Here is a 14,286-nt window from a genome sequence, read left to right as displayed (position 1 = left end):
CTTCTTCTGAATATCCAATCAACATAGAGAGAGTGAGAGAATCGGAATGCCGAATGAAGAAGGAAGAAGAACAGATGAAATAGCTTCCGAAACCGGATCGCCGGTTTGCACTAACCGGATAGCCGGTTGTGACCAGAAGCTTGAAACCCGTAAACGGCTTGCCGGTTTGACTTGAACCAGAATTCCGGTTGTGACCAGCAAGTCCTTCACTCGAATCCGATTTTTCGGATATCATAATCCGACTTGCCAGTTGGATCCAGAAGATAGCAAGTGAGAATTGGCTTACCGGTTTTCCTGAACCGGTTAGCCGAATGAGCCCAAAATGCTGCCAAAGTGCAGCTCGAATTCGGATTTTCGGATTGACAGAACTGGAAATCCGATTTGTTCCAGCAAGCTTTCCTTGCGAATTCTGATTTCCGGTTTTTCTAACCGGTAGTCCGGTTTGAGGCAGAAAGAGAGCTCTTGAATTCGGTTTTCCAGATTTTAAGAAACGGTTATCTGGTTTTTAGGCAGAGAGAAGGCCTAGCAAATTCGGTTTTCCGGATTGATAAATTCGGTTTTCCGAATTGATAAATCCAGTTATCCGAATGATGACCCGAGAGTAATCAATACGAGAGCAGTTTTCCGGATTAGAGAAAGTAATAAACCAGTTTAGTCATGGAAATCTATTTGGCTCTAATTGATTTTTGGCAAGCTCTTATACTTGTATTACACACACCATTTTATTTTTTGCTTTAAAAATTGATTAATTTTAAATCATTTTGAGATTTAAAACTTTTCAATAAGCCATTTAATGCATGAAACATAAAATTATAAAATTACAACCATATCAAGCTATCTAAATCATGAAGCATAAATCCATATAATAACAAACATATCAAGCCATGTAGTAAAACATAAATCAAGATGCAACATTCATCATTCCAAGCTCATGTCTTATCTTTATAAAAAGCTCTTCACTAAGAGATTTTGTAAAGATATCCGCAATTTGATTTTTAGTATAAACAAATTTGATTACAACATCTCCTTTTTGAACATGATCTCTAAGGAAATGATGTCTAATTTCTATATGCTTAGTCCTAGAATGTTGAATGGGATTCTTGGAAAGATTTATAGCACTAGTATTGTCACACAAGATAGGTATTTGATCAAGTTTAATGCCATAGTCTCTAAGGGTTTGTTTCATCCAAAGAATTTGTACACAACAACTACCTGCGGCAATATATTCTGCCTCGGTGGTTGAAAGCGCAACCGAGTTTTGTTTCTTACTAAACCAAGATACAAGAGAATGACCTTGGAAGTGACATGTTCCCCTAGTACTTTTTCTATCAACCTTATACCCAGCAAAATCAGCATCCGAATACCAAGTTAAATCAATATGAGTTCCTCTAGGATACCAAAGGCCAAGATTAATGGTGCCAATTAAATATCGAAAAATGTGTTTGACAGCAAGCATGTGAGACTCTTTAGGACAAGATTGAAATCTAGCACACAAGCATACACTAAACATAATATCAGGCCTACTAGCAGTCAAGTAAAGTAAAGATCCGGTCATACCTCGATATGTCTTGATATCAACTTCCTTACCTTTCTCATCTTTGTCCAGCTTGATGGTAGTACTCATAGGAGTGCTTTTTGCCGTTCCATTATCATAGCCAAATCTTTTGAGTAGATCTTTCACGCACTTGGCTTGGTTTATGAAAATTCCTTCCTCGTTTTGTTTGATTTGAAGTCCAAGAAAGTACTTCAACTCTCCCATCATACTCATCTCAAACTCTTGGCTCATACATGATGAAAAATCTTTACACAACAACTCATTAGTAGAACCAAAAATAATATCAACATAAATTTGAACAATAAGTATGTATTGGTTCTTACTCTTAACAAAGAGAGTTGTGTCCGCTTTTCTCATTGAAAAATCGTTATCCAACAAGAAATTTTTAAGCCTATCATACCAAGCTCTAGGTGCTTGTTTTTACAATTGAGATGAATAAATGAAGGTTACAATGAAACACACTCAATGAGTAGATATTCAAAAATGAAGAACAAGAAAAGATTCAATGTTTGTATTTCGCAAGTTTGAAGGCTCAAGATATCACGTGTGCTTTTTCTTTTTGCTTGTTGGAGAGCTTGAAAATGAGTTGGATTTGAGTTTATATAGTTTGAGCTAAAAAACTAGCCGTTATGCACATTTTGGTCGTAACCGGATTGCCGGTTATGGACATCTGGAATTTCGCTTAATGTTACCATTACAGCCACAATTTTGAATTTTTGAACATCCGGATTGCCGCTTTGTCAAATCCAGATTTCCGCTTATACTCAGTAGCTTACTGCCCAACAATCGGATTTCTGTTTGCTAGGATCCAGTTAGCCGCTTTCAATTCGAATAGATTCTGCCTAAAATTTGGACTTCCGTTTGTCAAAATCCGGATAGCCGCTTGCTACAGTAACTGCTACAGTGAAATTTTTTTCAAATTTATAGTTTGACCCCAAAACTTTATAAAATTGTAGTGTGGCCCAAAATATTATGAAAGTTTGCAAAAAGGTCCAATTTCATAATTTTAGAATAATGCTTTGTCAATCCCACAACTTTTTGAAATTATGACTTCGCCCAAACTTTGTAAAACTATAGAATGGCCCAAAAATATTTAAATAGTTTCAAATCGGTCCAAATCCAAAATTTAAAAACACTATCATTTTAGTCCAAAATACTTTAATTCCATAACATCATTTTCTTATTATAAAAGCACAATTCATAAATCTTTGCTTAATAAATACATGTGGTTTGTTATCATCAAAATCAATATTTATAACTATATAGGCTAATAATTTCTTCATGGAGAACTTGAAGAAGAAATTTATATGCTCCAACTAGAAGGTTTTGCTGAAATAGAAAATGAGAACTTGGTTTGCAGGTTGAACAAATCTCTATACGGTCTCAAACAAGCGTCGATGTGTTGGTATAAGAGATTTGATTCCTTCATCATGAGCCTTGGATACAACAGACTCAGTTCAGACCATTGTGCATATTACAAGAGGTTTGAAGATAATGATTTTATCATTTTCCTATTGTACATGGATGACATGTTGGTTGCAGACCCCATCAAAGATCGAGTCTAAGAATTAAAGGCACAATTGGCTAGAGAGTTTGAAATAAAGGACTTTGGACTAGCAAACAAGATTCTACGGATGCAAATTCACCGAGGCAGAAATAACAGGAAGATTTGGCTTTCACAGAAGAATTACTTGAAGAAAATCTTGCGACGCTTCAACATGCAAGACTATAAACCAATTTCTACCCCACTTCATGTTAATTTCAAGTTATTCTCAAGTATCTGTCCTAGCAATGAAGCAGAGAGGGAGGAGATGTCTCGAATACCGTATGCATCAGCAGTGGGAAGATTGATGTTCGCTATGATTTGTACAAGACCAAACATTGCACAAGCAGTGGGAGCCGTCAGTCGGTACATGGCGAATCCTGATGGAGAGCATTGGAAAACTGTGTAGCGGATTCTGAGATATATTAGAGGAACCTCAGATGTTGCATTATGTTATGGAGGATCAGAATTTATTGTCAGGGGCTATGTGGATTTAGATTTTGCAGGAGACCTTGATAAGAGAAAATCCACTACTGGTTATGTGTTTACACTTATAAGAGGAGCTGTAAGCTGGGTTTTGAAACTGCAAACCCTTGTGGCTTTATCTACAACATAAGCAGAATACATGGCGGCTAAACAAGCTTGTAAGAAAGCTATTTGGATACAAAAGTTATTGGAGGAGATTGGGCACAAACAACAGAAAATTCATGTGTTTTGTGACAGTCAAAGTGTTTTACATATTGCACTGAATCTAGCCTTTCATTGCAGGATAAAGCACATAGGAGTTTAGTATCACTTCGTTCGAGAAGTAGTGGAAGATGGAAGTGTAGATTTGTAGAAAATCCATACCAAGGAGAACCCAGTAGATGTTTTGACCAAGCCGATCAATACTGGCAAGTTTATCTGCAGTAGATCCTCTTGTGGCCTAGTAAAAACGTAGGTAACATGACAATGGCGAAACAAAAAGGATGGTGTGGAGATATGATTGGCTCGCAATCAAATCTCCAAGTGGGAGAATGACAAAAATATAGCATGCAGGCACCACCCTTCTAGAAGGTGAGCTCGCCCATTTTGAAGAAGAAGACATTGCTTTCGTCTTTGACTGGAACAAAAGAAAAAATGGAGAATGAAGGAAAAAATTGAAACGAGCCGAAAAGGGGAAAGAAAAAAATTAATATATAATTGATGAATAGTGTCAAAACTTTCTCTATAAATAAAAACGAAGAGAATGAGCAAATTCATTCCATTGAGAGAGAGTGATTTAGCATTTTAGAGAGAGAGTCTAGAGAGCTTGAAATTATAAGCTCTTGTTATAGTGATTTGAGAGTTCTAGTGTATTGAGATTTTAAGAAGTGAGCCAAAATACTACAATACTTGTAACTCCTTTTACTAGTAAAATATTTTCCTCATGTTTTCGCCTGTGGACGTAGGTTAAAAGCCGAACCACGTAATTTCCTGATGTCCTCTTTTGCGCTTGTTCTTTATTTTCTTTCAATTTCATTTTAGTTGCGTGTCTGCTTCACCCATCAATTTCTTAACAACCATCACCAACTCCACCTCAAGTAATCGATGAATTTTTTTTTTAGTTGTTGAGATTATTTTGAAATTCAGAGAAATTTTAAAATTTTAAAATTTTTATTCTATGATTAATTATTATATTTATATAATATTAGAATTTTAAAGTTCAAACCCTCTACTATCAACGGCATTCGAATAACTTCTATGTTATAGATATGAAATCATTCATGATGGTGCAATTGGTGCTTCCGGTTCATTATTTATTTCCAAATGTTTTTGATTAATTTTCTGTCTAATGCATATGCCCTTATTCTATTAAATTCTTTTAATTTTGGCCGAGTGTCTTATTCACCGTTTTAATAGTTCTGAGCCATTTCAAAAACAAGTTGCTTATCTTAAATTCTTTTAATTTAACTTTATTTAAATTTATTTTAAAAAATAGTGGAAGTCCAGGCCTGGTTCCAAGCCTGACTCAAGCTCGGCCCGTTCAAGTTTAGATAGACTTTTAAAAAGTGTTAACTTGTTTCTGAATAAGCCCAGACCCAAACCCAAACCCAAACCCGCATTTTACCAACCCTACGTCTCGCTCATTCACCATAAAAGATTTGTCTACGCACGTTCAATGCATTTCATCGCCCTCACTTTTCTCATTTTGAACTGACTACAATATCCATCAGGATAACTTAAAATTCCAAATATACCATTTCTTTTCTTTATTTTCTCTCTCAATTTCCCTCAATTTCCTTTATTTTCTCTCACGTCAAACACCCATCACAATAATAGATCTTTCGTAATCCATCAGTGTCTTCACAGATTTCACCCAGCAAATACCCACCCAATTCTCAAATTCAATCACTGCAAGAGAAGCAGAAGTAGCCTCATAAGACGTGAGTAAACAGAAATTCATACGAGCGGCATTCTTCATCATGCCGAATCTTCAGTGATTTGGAGTCAATTACCAAGTCTTCCCTGGACTCTAACATCCTCAGACCTCAGTACATAAATAACGAGGCAATAAAGCATGATTAATATCTTCGGGCCCATCATCACACCTGTAACATAAGAAATTCATGAAAATTCTTCCTTAGTAAAGATTCAAAGATTGTTGGTATAGATAGAGACCCAAAATATTTCCACCACATAGATTTATTGTTAGAAGCTTGAAGGACAAAAATACTCAAGGAGTCAATTTCCAAATTTAGTTGCAACTGAGGATTTGGGGAACAGAAGGTTGGAGCTGTTGAGTTAAAAAAAAAAAGAAAAAAAAAGGATAATTTCAAAAATAAATAAGATAATTGAGAAGAGGGGGTTGCTAGAATAAAGCGAGGGATCAAATATTAGTAATTAATATATATTACATACTCACTTGTCGAGCCTTTTAATATTGTGAGTTAGACTATTTGCATCCCTGTAAAACTCTTATAAAAATCCTTATTTATTTATTTATAATTTTTCCTTTCATATTCGAGAACAAATTGTTTAAACTCACGCTTCTACCCTAAAAAGAAAAAACAGAACAAAGAAATCACAAGTTTATTAGGAGAGCTTTAAATATACTTATTACAGTATTTGATTCACTTATTAAAAATAGTGCATAGAAGTTTGTTTTTAATTACCTAACTAAGTTAAAGTCTCTAAAAAAAAAGGGGGGTGGGGGGGGGGGGGGGAGGCACGTTCAATATAGAAAAAGCAAATGTATATCAAAATAAATTTTCATATATAACTTGAGAATGCACAAATAATTTTTTATTGTGGGAGATAGTCCAAATTTAAAGGAATATTCATTAGTAACACAAGAATTCAAGATTAAATTTAAAAATGCTTTGGATATGAAGAGTGAGATAAGCAGTCGGGACCTTAAGAGAGAGTGAGATAGGGCTTGTGGAGCAACAAAAGTGTAGGGTTATATTGGTTTTTTCAAATTATAACTGACATTATAATAACTTTTAATTGGGTATCCTAAGAGATAAAGTTTTATAAGGATTTTATGGGGAAAATGATGTTTGCCCCGGGTCACACCCCGAAAATGATGTAAACGGCGTCGTTTTGATTATTATTTTTTTCTTTTGGAAAACTCTAAAACGACAACGTTTCTGATGATATTTTGAGAAGAATAAAATCTATCTTCCTCTTCGTTTTTGTTTCTTCGTTTCACCTGTGAGAGCAACAGAGCAACAGAGCAACAGAGATCCCAACTTGGTCTTGTTCTGTTTGACCGTAAATCTCTTCATTTCTTCGTTTCTTCGTTTCTTTACTTTTCTTCCTCTCCCGAGGTTCAAGCATTCGGGATCCACGACGACCGACTCACAGCCACGATCATCGTTCAGCTGGTAACGTTGGTAGTCGAAGCTTGTTCGGGAAATTGAACTCACGAAGCGGCAAAGTTCACAGCCCGAGGTAATGCTTCGTTTTTTTCTCTTTAGGTTATGGCAAAATGCAAACGATTTGGTTGATCTAGGTTAGGCTGCCCTGTTGAATTTAATTTCATTGCTCAGCAAGTGCTAAATTTTGTTCCTCTTGATTTAATTTCATTGCCCTGTTGAATTATTGAATTTTGTTCCACTTGAAAGCTCTATTTGCTAAATTTTGTTCCTCTTTAATTTAATTTAATTTTTGAAGATCACACTTTTAGAGTCTTCCTCATTTGGAGCTTTGTTGAGTTCTAATTAGTTAGGCATCCGACCCACAATCATGGCATCAAGGTCTCTTATTTGATTTTCATGACCCTGATTTAAGATTCATGACTCTTGCATTTTTTTATCCTCTGACTTAATTTTTGTAACAACAAATACAAAACTATGAGTTAATCTCTTTGAATTATTATTGTTGCTAAAGTGTACACTCAATGGAATAAGTTGGTCTTAGTGGGAATTTTTCTAATTATAGTGGTTAATTGTTAAGCACAAGAAGGGTTTGTGATGGAACAAATCGATAGAAGCGGGAATTGTAAAGCGAAACAGCAAAACTTAGCCATGATAGAGAGTATTAAGTAGGGCAAATCCAAATCAGATATTCCTTATTTGAATCAATTGCAGCTGTTCTCTTTTTGTATTTTATGTTATTTTTTGAATTAATGTAACCGAGTGATGAGGATTAATATTATTGATGGAGGGTTGTATTTTATCTCCAGTTGTGTGTGTATAGATTGTGTGCATTTTGGCTTGGGTTCTTTGATAGCCTTTCTGGCATGTTGCTTCTAGTTTTCAAAGTTGTTGGGTGGTATTTTGGTATTAGCTAGGTGGTATTTTCTGGCATGTTGCTTCTAGTTTGGATATTAGCTGTTGGGTTTCTGGCATTTTGGTATTAGTTGCTGGCATGTGGCTTGGGTTGTTGGTGGTATTAGTTGCTGGCATGTGGCTTGGGTTCTGGGTGGTATTTTCTGGGATGTTGCTTCTAGTTTGGAGATTAGCTGCTGGGTTTCTGGCATTTTGGTATTAGCTGCTGGCATGTGGCTTGGGTTGTGGGTGGTATTTTCTGGCATGTTGCTGGGTGGTTCAGGCAGTAATCATGTTGTTCATATGTTCCAGTTTTCTTTTCTTTTAAGTCTAACTAACTGTAATTGCAATTAAAATTTGATTTGGGTAATTTCTTTGGCATTATTAACTGTAATTGTTTCCGTTTTTGGGCAGTTTATTCCCAAGGGACTATTAACCACAAACAATGTCATCCGAGCTAAGTGAGAATCGGAGCTCATTGCACATGTGTAATAGATGCGGTAATCATATGGAGTTGTTAACGTCACACACAACAAAAAATCCAAATCGGAAATTTTGGATTTGTAGAGGATGTAAGAACTTTCAATGGGCAGAAGATCGTAAACCTACCGAAGAGAAAATAGACTTTTAACCGACCCTCCTCATCTAGGTCAATACTGAAGTAAAACCCATCGTTTTCTGTTTGCATTTTCTGAAAATACCTCTAAATTGCAATAGCATCCCCTTCTCCGAGTCTTAATCGCCTCACCTTGTCAACATGATTTCTAGCATCTCTTTCTAAAAATGACACATTTTCAAAGCCACCAACCTCAACAACAATTGACTTAAAACTTTGAGCCATTTTAATTCCAGCTTCTTCATTTATTTCAAGCTGCTTTTTAACAAAAGGACTAATGGAACGGTTGCATCGATAATACATACTCTTGCTCGGACTCACGGCATGGTTGTGTTCAAGGATCAAATTTCCAATTACCCATTTTCCACTAACAATATCCAAACGTCCTCCAATTTTAGCATTGCATCCAATCTTTTGGTTTGGTTGAAGCCGCAAAACATTAGTGGCTTTGGCTTTTGACTTGTTGTTTCTCCTACAAGTAAATGTCACATATCTTAAACTCTCATCATCCCCTTTTCTACAAGATCTCCGCTTCACTGGAAACCCCTCTTGTAGGCCATAAGTTTTATAATATTCAAACATTTCATTAGGACTATCAAAAGACATCCCAACCGTAGGCTCAACAATATTTTCCACCACCAATTCCTCATTGTTTTCTTCCAAATTAGCCCCCTGTAAATCCTGCAATTCCCCAACTTCATCAACCTCCTCCACTTGTTCGAAATTATCCATTAATTGCTGCAAATTAAAATAATTCAATATCTTATTAGTTATTTATCGCAAATTCATTAAATTTAAAAACAAAATTTCAAAAGCAAAATGAAACAACTCAGATGGTAGTTACATCTTATCACATTGATTTTTCTATAGCCCCTGTATTAATTGTAGATAAAGAAACACAATAATATGATCAACTAGTCTTGAAATAAATTGAGCCATGTATGTAGAAACTCAAATCGATTGATACTGATCATAATTCCTTTCTTCAGAACAATAATATTAATTCTCTTGCCTGTAACAAAATAATTCCATTATACCCAATTTAATTACATACATAATTATAAAAAAAACAGAGCCCAGGTTATTACTCTACCTCCCTTCGTTCACAATTTTTTAAATTGATTTTGAATCCTACGAAGCTACAACCCAATTTCATAAACAACATCATTTCTACATTAAAAATAGATTAACATCACCATCAATTTAGCTTCAAACAACTCTGTTTTTTTTTTCTTAGTGATGCTAACAGCTAATGTATGGAAACTGTTACAATGTTATTGAAGAAATAAATTCAAGAACATGAGAACTGAAGAAATAAATTCAATGTTACAATGTTACAATGTTGTAAAAACACAGGGAAAAATTTTAAATTAAATTAAAAAACAAAATGCTACAAAGAAGACAATATCGAAAAAAAAATTCAAGCTTCCAAAATTCAAGCTTTCAGGCACAATGTTAATCTTCCTCTGCCGAAACTCAGTCGAAACCAATCTTGCTGCTGTTGGTCTTGTTTTTCACTAAATGCAAGGGCTGTGGATCTCGTTCAGCTTAATTAGTAGATGTCGAAACTAATCATGCCGAAACCAATCTTGCTTGCAGTCGAAACTCAACCGAAACTCACCCGAAACTCAGCTGCTGTTGATCTTGTTCTTCACTAAATGCAAGGGCTGTGGATCTCGTTCAGCTTAAGACGAAGAAACGAAAAAGAAATGAAGAAAGGATGGAAGAAACGAAAGAAATGAAGAAAGCCTGGAAGAAATGAAAAAGAAAAAAAATAAAGAAAATGACGCAAATAAGAAACCGCGAAGAAAAAAAAATTTAAAAACAAAACGACGACGTTTTGTATTTTTCGGGGTTTGACCTGGGGCAAACATCAGCACTCATTTTATGGAGGTGCTATTAACGCCACTTTATGTAATTAATTTTCATTAAAATGAAAAATCTCGACCCACTGGTTTGCCCATTTGCTACTAGCCAGTGGCATCCCAACCCGACCAAGTAAAACTATTTGGTGAGCTACTGCTAGGGGTGGGCAAAATCGGGTTCGGGTCGGGTTCGGGTCAACCCGATCGGGTTTCGGGTTGTTCGGGTTAGACAAGGAACAATCCGAACATAACCCGAATTAATGACCCGACCCGAACATAGTTCGGGTCGGTTCGGGTCGGGTCATTAATTTGGGTTATGTTCGGGTTGGATTTAAAATGGGTAGAATTGAGTTCGGGTCAATTTGGGTTAGTTCGGGTCAATTCGGGTCAATTTGGGTCAGTTCGGGTCAATTCGGGTCAATTCGGGTCGGTTGAAATAGGGTCAGTTCGGGTCAATTTGGGTCAGTTCGGGTCAGTTCGAGTCGGTTGAAATCAAGTCAATTCGGGTCAGTACGTTTTTTTTTTTTTTTTAAGAACCCGATCGGGTCGGGTTTGACCCGAACCGATCACAACCCGATCGGGTTTGTAAATTTCAAACCGATCGGGTTTCGATCCCGACCCGATCCGACCCTAACCCGAAATTTATCGGGTCGGGTCGGGTAAAATGCCCACCCCTAGCTACTGCCTTCACTTAATGATGTTATGATATTAAAAAATAAAATAAAATAACAATGATGTTACGTTTATTTAGATGAAATACTTATTTTATATTTTAATTATAATATCACTAATAAAAATTTTATTATTTAAATTAAAAATAATAAAACTTAATAATTATTTATTATTTAAATTAATTAGATAATGACACATTACTTATCACATTAGTTAAAATATAGTTTAAGTATCTTAATCAATTAAATAAGTATAATCTTATTGTTTTTTAATTATTAATATTTTGGTATAATAGAAATAGAAGGACGCTATTTTTGCAAGTACCTTAACTACTAACTAGTAAAATTGGTGTCATGCCACGTCGGATAGATGTGTGTCCGTACTTGAAGCTTGGTGGATAACTCCAGACTCTGGAAACTGGTAGTCGATAGACACTGAAAGAGAGAGAGTCTCCCACACAACACAACAGATGGCTACCATTTCAGTTCCCCTCTCTCATAACACTTCATCTCTTCAACATTTATCCACTATACGCCACCGTTTTCACTTTCCCAGATCGTCCCATTCACCCCTCACAGTCGCTTGCTCTGGTAAGACTTACCTATTGAACTCTTATGCTTAATTTTATATCTGGGGACTTGGATAAATTACTTTGATGGATATTTAGTATCTATTATCATGATGATGAAGCAGCTAGAAGAAATTCCTCAGAACCAAAGGAAAGCTTTTCTCATTTAAAGGAACTCAAGGGCGTAGCTTGTGGCTTTCTTGCTGCTTGGGCTGTAACGGCTGCCTCACCCGTCATTGCTGCTAATCAGGTGAGTGCCACTTCCATTTCATTGTAATTTCACGAGCTTGGAAATAGAAATTAACTAGTTATGGCTTTGCATTCGTGCATTAGATTCTTGGCATTATTACTTATTAGGCGTCTATAGCAGATTGAAATGTTTCTAGTTTCATTATGATAACTAGTTATTTAGAGGCTGCAGCAGAATACAAGATTGTAATATCTGGAATCGTCCTGCAGAGGCTGCCCCCGCTTTCAACAGAGCCTGATCGATGTGAGCGTGCATTTGTTGGAAACACGATTGGTCAAGCAAATGGCGTTTACGACAAGCCAATTGATCTGCGCTTCTGTGATTACACTAATGAAAAATCCAACCTCAAGGGGAAGTCTCTTGCGGCAGCACTCATGTCTGATGCAAAGTTTGATGGTGCGGATATGTCAGAAGTGGTTATGTCAAAGGCTTACGCTGTGGGAGCAAGCTTCAAGGGTAAGTTTTTCTCTTATCTTTTACAGATATGTGTGACAACTATTTAGGAAAAAAAAAATTTTCGGCCAGGGATACCTTATCTGCAGATTGCTAGTATTTTAAAAGGGGTAACATTTTGTTACTTATATGCTTGATTGCACCTGATTAAAATCCGATGAAACTAGAAACATCGAATTCTTTTCTAAGTAGCATTTTGTGTTTATCCATCCCTTGGAAAGGAGTCTAATTCAGGCTCTGAGATGACAACTCTATCCATGGGAGTTGGTTAAATAAACATATTTCAATCGCATAATAACATAATGATAAGGTCAATGCTTTCATTTCCATTGAATATCTAAACTTGTCCTCAAGCTCAGGCGCATAGTTAATCTCTACAAATTAAAGATTAAGCATATCTGTATGTACCAGTTATTTCTGGATGAGTCTACTTTATAGATTAGGTTTCAACTTGTACTAGAGTTTTCATGTTTTGATTCTTGGGTTAACGTTTTCAAGTTTGTAAACCAGAACTAGCAAATTCCTTGCTTTAAGGGTACAAAACAATATTCAATATTCAATTTTGTTAGTAACGAAGAACTAGGAAGATCATTTTGAATCTTTACTATGATTCTGCTGCTTCATTATTGTGCACTAGATACATCTTAGTTATATGAGTAGGACAGAGCGGTCAAATTTGTGCTGTCATGGAAATCTGACAATCTCGTCCTTTACCAATCAAGACATTCAGTTTCATGAAGAGTATCAATGTTTTGAAATTGACAATCCGTCAAAATAAGAAGTATATATCTGTCAGTAGTAATTCTAAAAGCAGTTCAATCAACTTGACTGGAATACTTGTTTTAATAGAGCTCTCCATCATAAAATTTAACAGAGGCTTTGATTTAAGCAGTCAAAACCAAAGAACCTTTGAGGAATTCACTAACAGCACCAACTTTCCTTTGGCTATATGTGTTGAGTAATTCCTATGTGGTTTTGTTACGCAAATTTGAAATGCACAAAATTACAACATAGGCTATGTACCAAATGACACAGGTGTAGACTTCTCGAATGCTGTTTTAGACCGGGTAAATTTTGGGAAAGCACATCTTGAAGGAGCTGTTTTCAAGAATACTGTATTATCTGGCTCCACTTTTAATGAAGCTCAACTACAAGATGCAGTTTTTGAGGACACAATTATAGGCTACATTGATCTCCAGAAGCTGTGTACAAATACAACTCTCAGTCCTGATGGAAGAGCTGAATTGGGATGTCGATGAAACCATGCCCACCTTGTTGTTAGATAATTACGAAGGCCATGATATACATTGATAGTTCTGTCCGGTCATGGTAAATTATTTATTCTGAAGGAAAATGTGGGCTATCCCTTTCTGTTTTATGTCCGTTGTATGTTTCATCGATAAAACCAACAGCATGAAGAGGAAGGCTATAACAGCTTGTGAACTGCATAATTTTGTTGCTCCTAAGAATCTTTAATAACATTTGTACATTTATTTTGAATACATTATATTAACATTGTGCTTTACTTTTGTATTATGGGATCAAGTAACACCCCCCCCCCCCCCCCCCCCCCTCCTCCCTCTTAAGTTCTATTGAAAATATTGCAGTTATTAATTTGCAATGAGCATTTCTGGGTGTTGTCCATGGATATCATTTTGGGTCGGTTTGTCATAAAGTTTTAATAAATTATTAATTGGGTGAGACTATTTGAATCTATTAAAAAACTTCACAAACCCACCTTTTCATAAAATATTTTATTACTAAAATACCCATAATGTAAATTACTAATGTAGACCAACTAATATGATTCAATAAAAAAAAATTATTCTGTAAATTCGTTTTAAACTATTTGAAAATCTGTCAATAATTAACCTTTTTTTTTCCCCTTAAGTCTTAAATTGTATTTTTTATGGAATATCAGAAGTATTTGCTGTGTGTTTACTTTGGGACACTTGAAAAGTCTTCAATTTGGTTCAACTGAAAACAAACATGAAAACCAAACAATTAAAAGGTTATACACAGTACAAGATC

The 14,286-nt window shown here is 35.6% G+C and overlaps 2 protein-coding genes across 2 annotated transcripts; one reads left to right on the top strand and one right to left on the bottom strand.

Annotated features, from left to right (window-relative positions):
* Positions 1-8,534: 8,534 nt before the first annotated feature.
* Positions 8,535-9,179, bottom strand: LOC127900627 (protein FAR1-RELATED SEQUENCE 5-like). The gene has a single exon (XM_052435797.1). The coding sequence runs from the start codon at positions 9,177-9,179 to the stop codon at positions 8,535-8,537; it is 645 nt and encodes a 214-aa protein (XP_052291757.1).
* Positions 9,180-11,405: 2,226 nt separating this feature from the next.
* Positions 11,406-13,791, top strand: LOC102610037 (thylakoid lumenal 17.4 kDa protein, chloroplastic). The gene is made up of 4 exons (XM_006491922.4): positions 11,406-11,574; positions 11,678-11,802; positions 12,012-12,258; positions 13,291-13,791. Exons 1-4 carry the CDS (start codon positions 11,454-11,456, stop codon positions 13,512-13,514), a joined length of 717 nt encoding a protein of 238 aa, XP_006491985.2. The 5' UTR covers positions 11,406-11,453; the 3' UTR covers positions 13,515-13,791.
* The last annotated feature ends 495 nt before the right edge of the window (positions 13,792-14,286 follow it).

This window comes from Citrus sinensis, chromosome 3 (genome assembly GCF_022201045.2).
Source record: "Citrus sinensis cultivar Valencia sweet orange chromosome 3, DVS_A1.0, whole genome shotgun sequence".
Taxonomy (NCBI): Eukaryota; Viridiplantae; Streptophyta; class Magnoliopsida; order Sapindales; family Rutaceae; genus Citrus; species Citrus sinensis.
The sequence above is the reverse complement of the archived record's forward strand: the minus strand, read 5'-3'. Positions and strand labels throughout refer to the sequence as shown.

Coding starts and splice junctions, on each gene's coding strand:
- LOC127900627 (XM_052435797.1), bottom strand. CDS start 9,179: ATGGATAATTTCGAACAAGTGGAGGAGGTTGATGAAGTTGGGGAATTG.
- LOC102610037 (XM_006491922.4), top strand. CDS start 11,454: ATGGCTACCATTTCAGTTCCCCTCTCTCATAACACTTCATCTCTTCAA. Junction 11,575..11,677: donor CCTCACAGTCGCTTGCTCTG/GTAAGACTTACC, acceptor ATGATGAAGCAG/CTAGAAGAAATTCCTCAGAA. Junction 11,803..12,011: donor CCGTCATTGCTGCTAATCAG/GTGAGTGCCACT, acceptor ATCGTCCTGCAG/AGGCTGCCCCCGCTTTCAAC.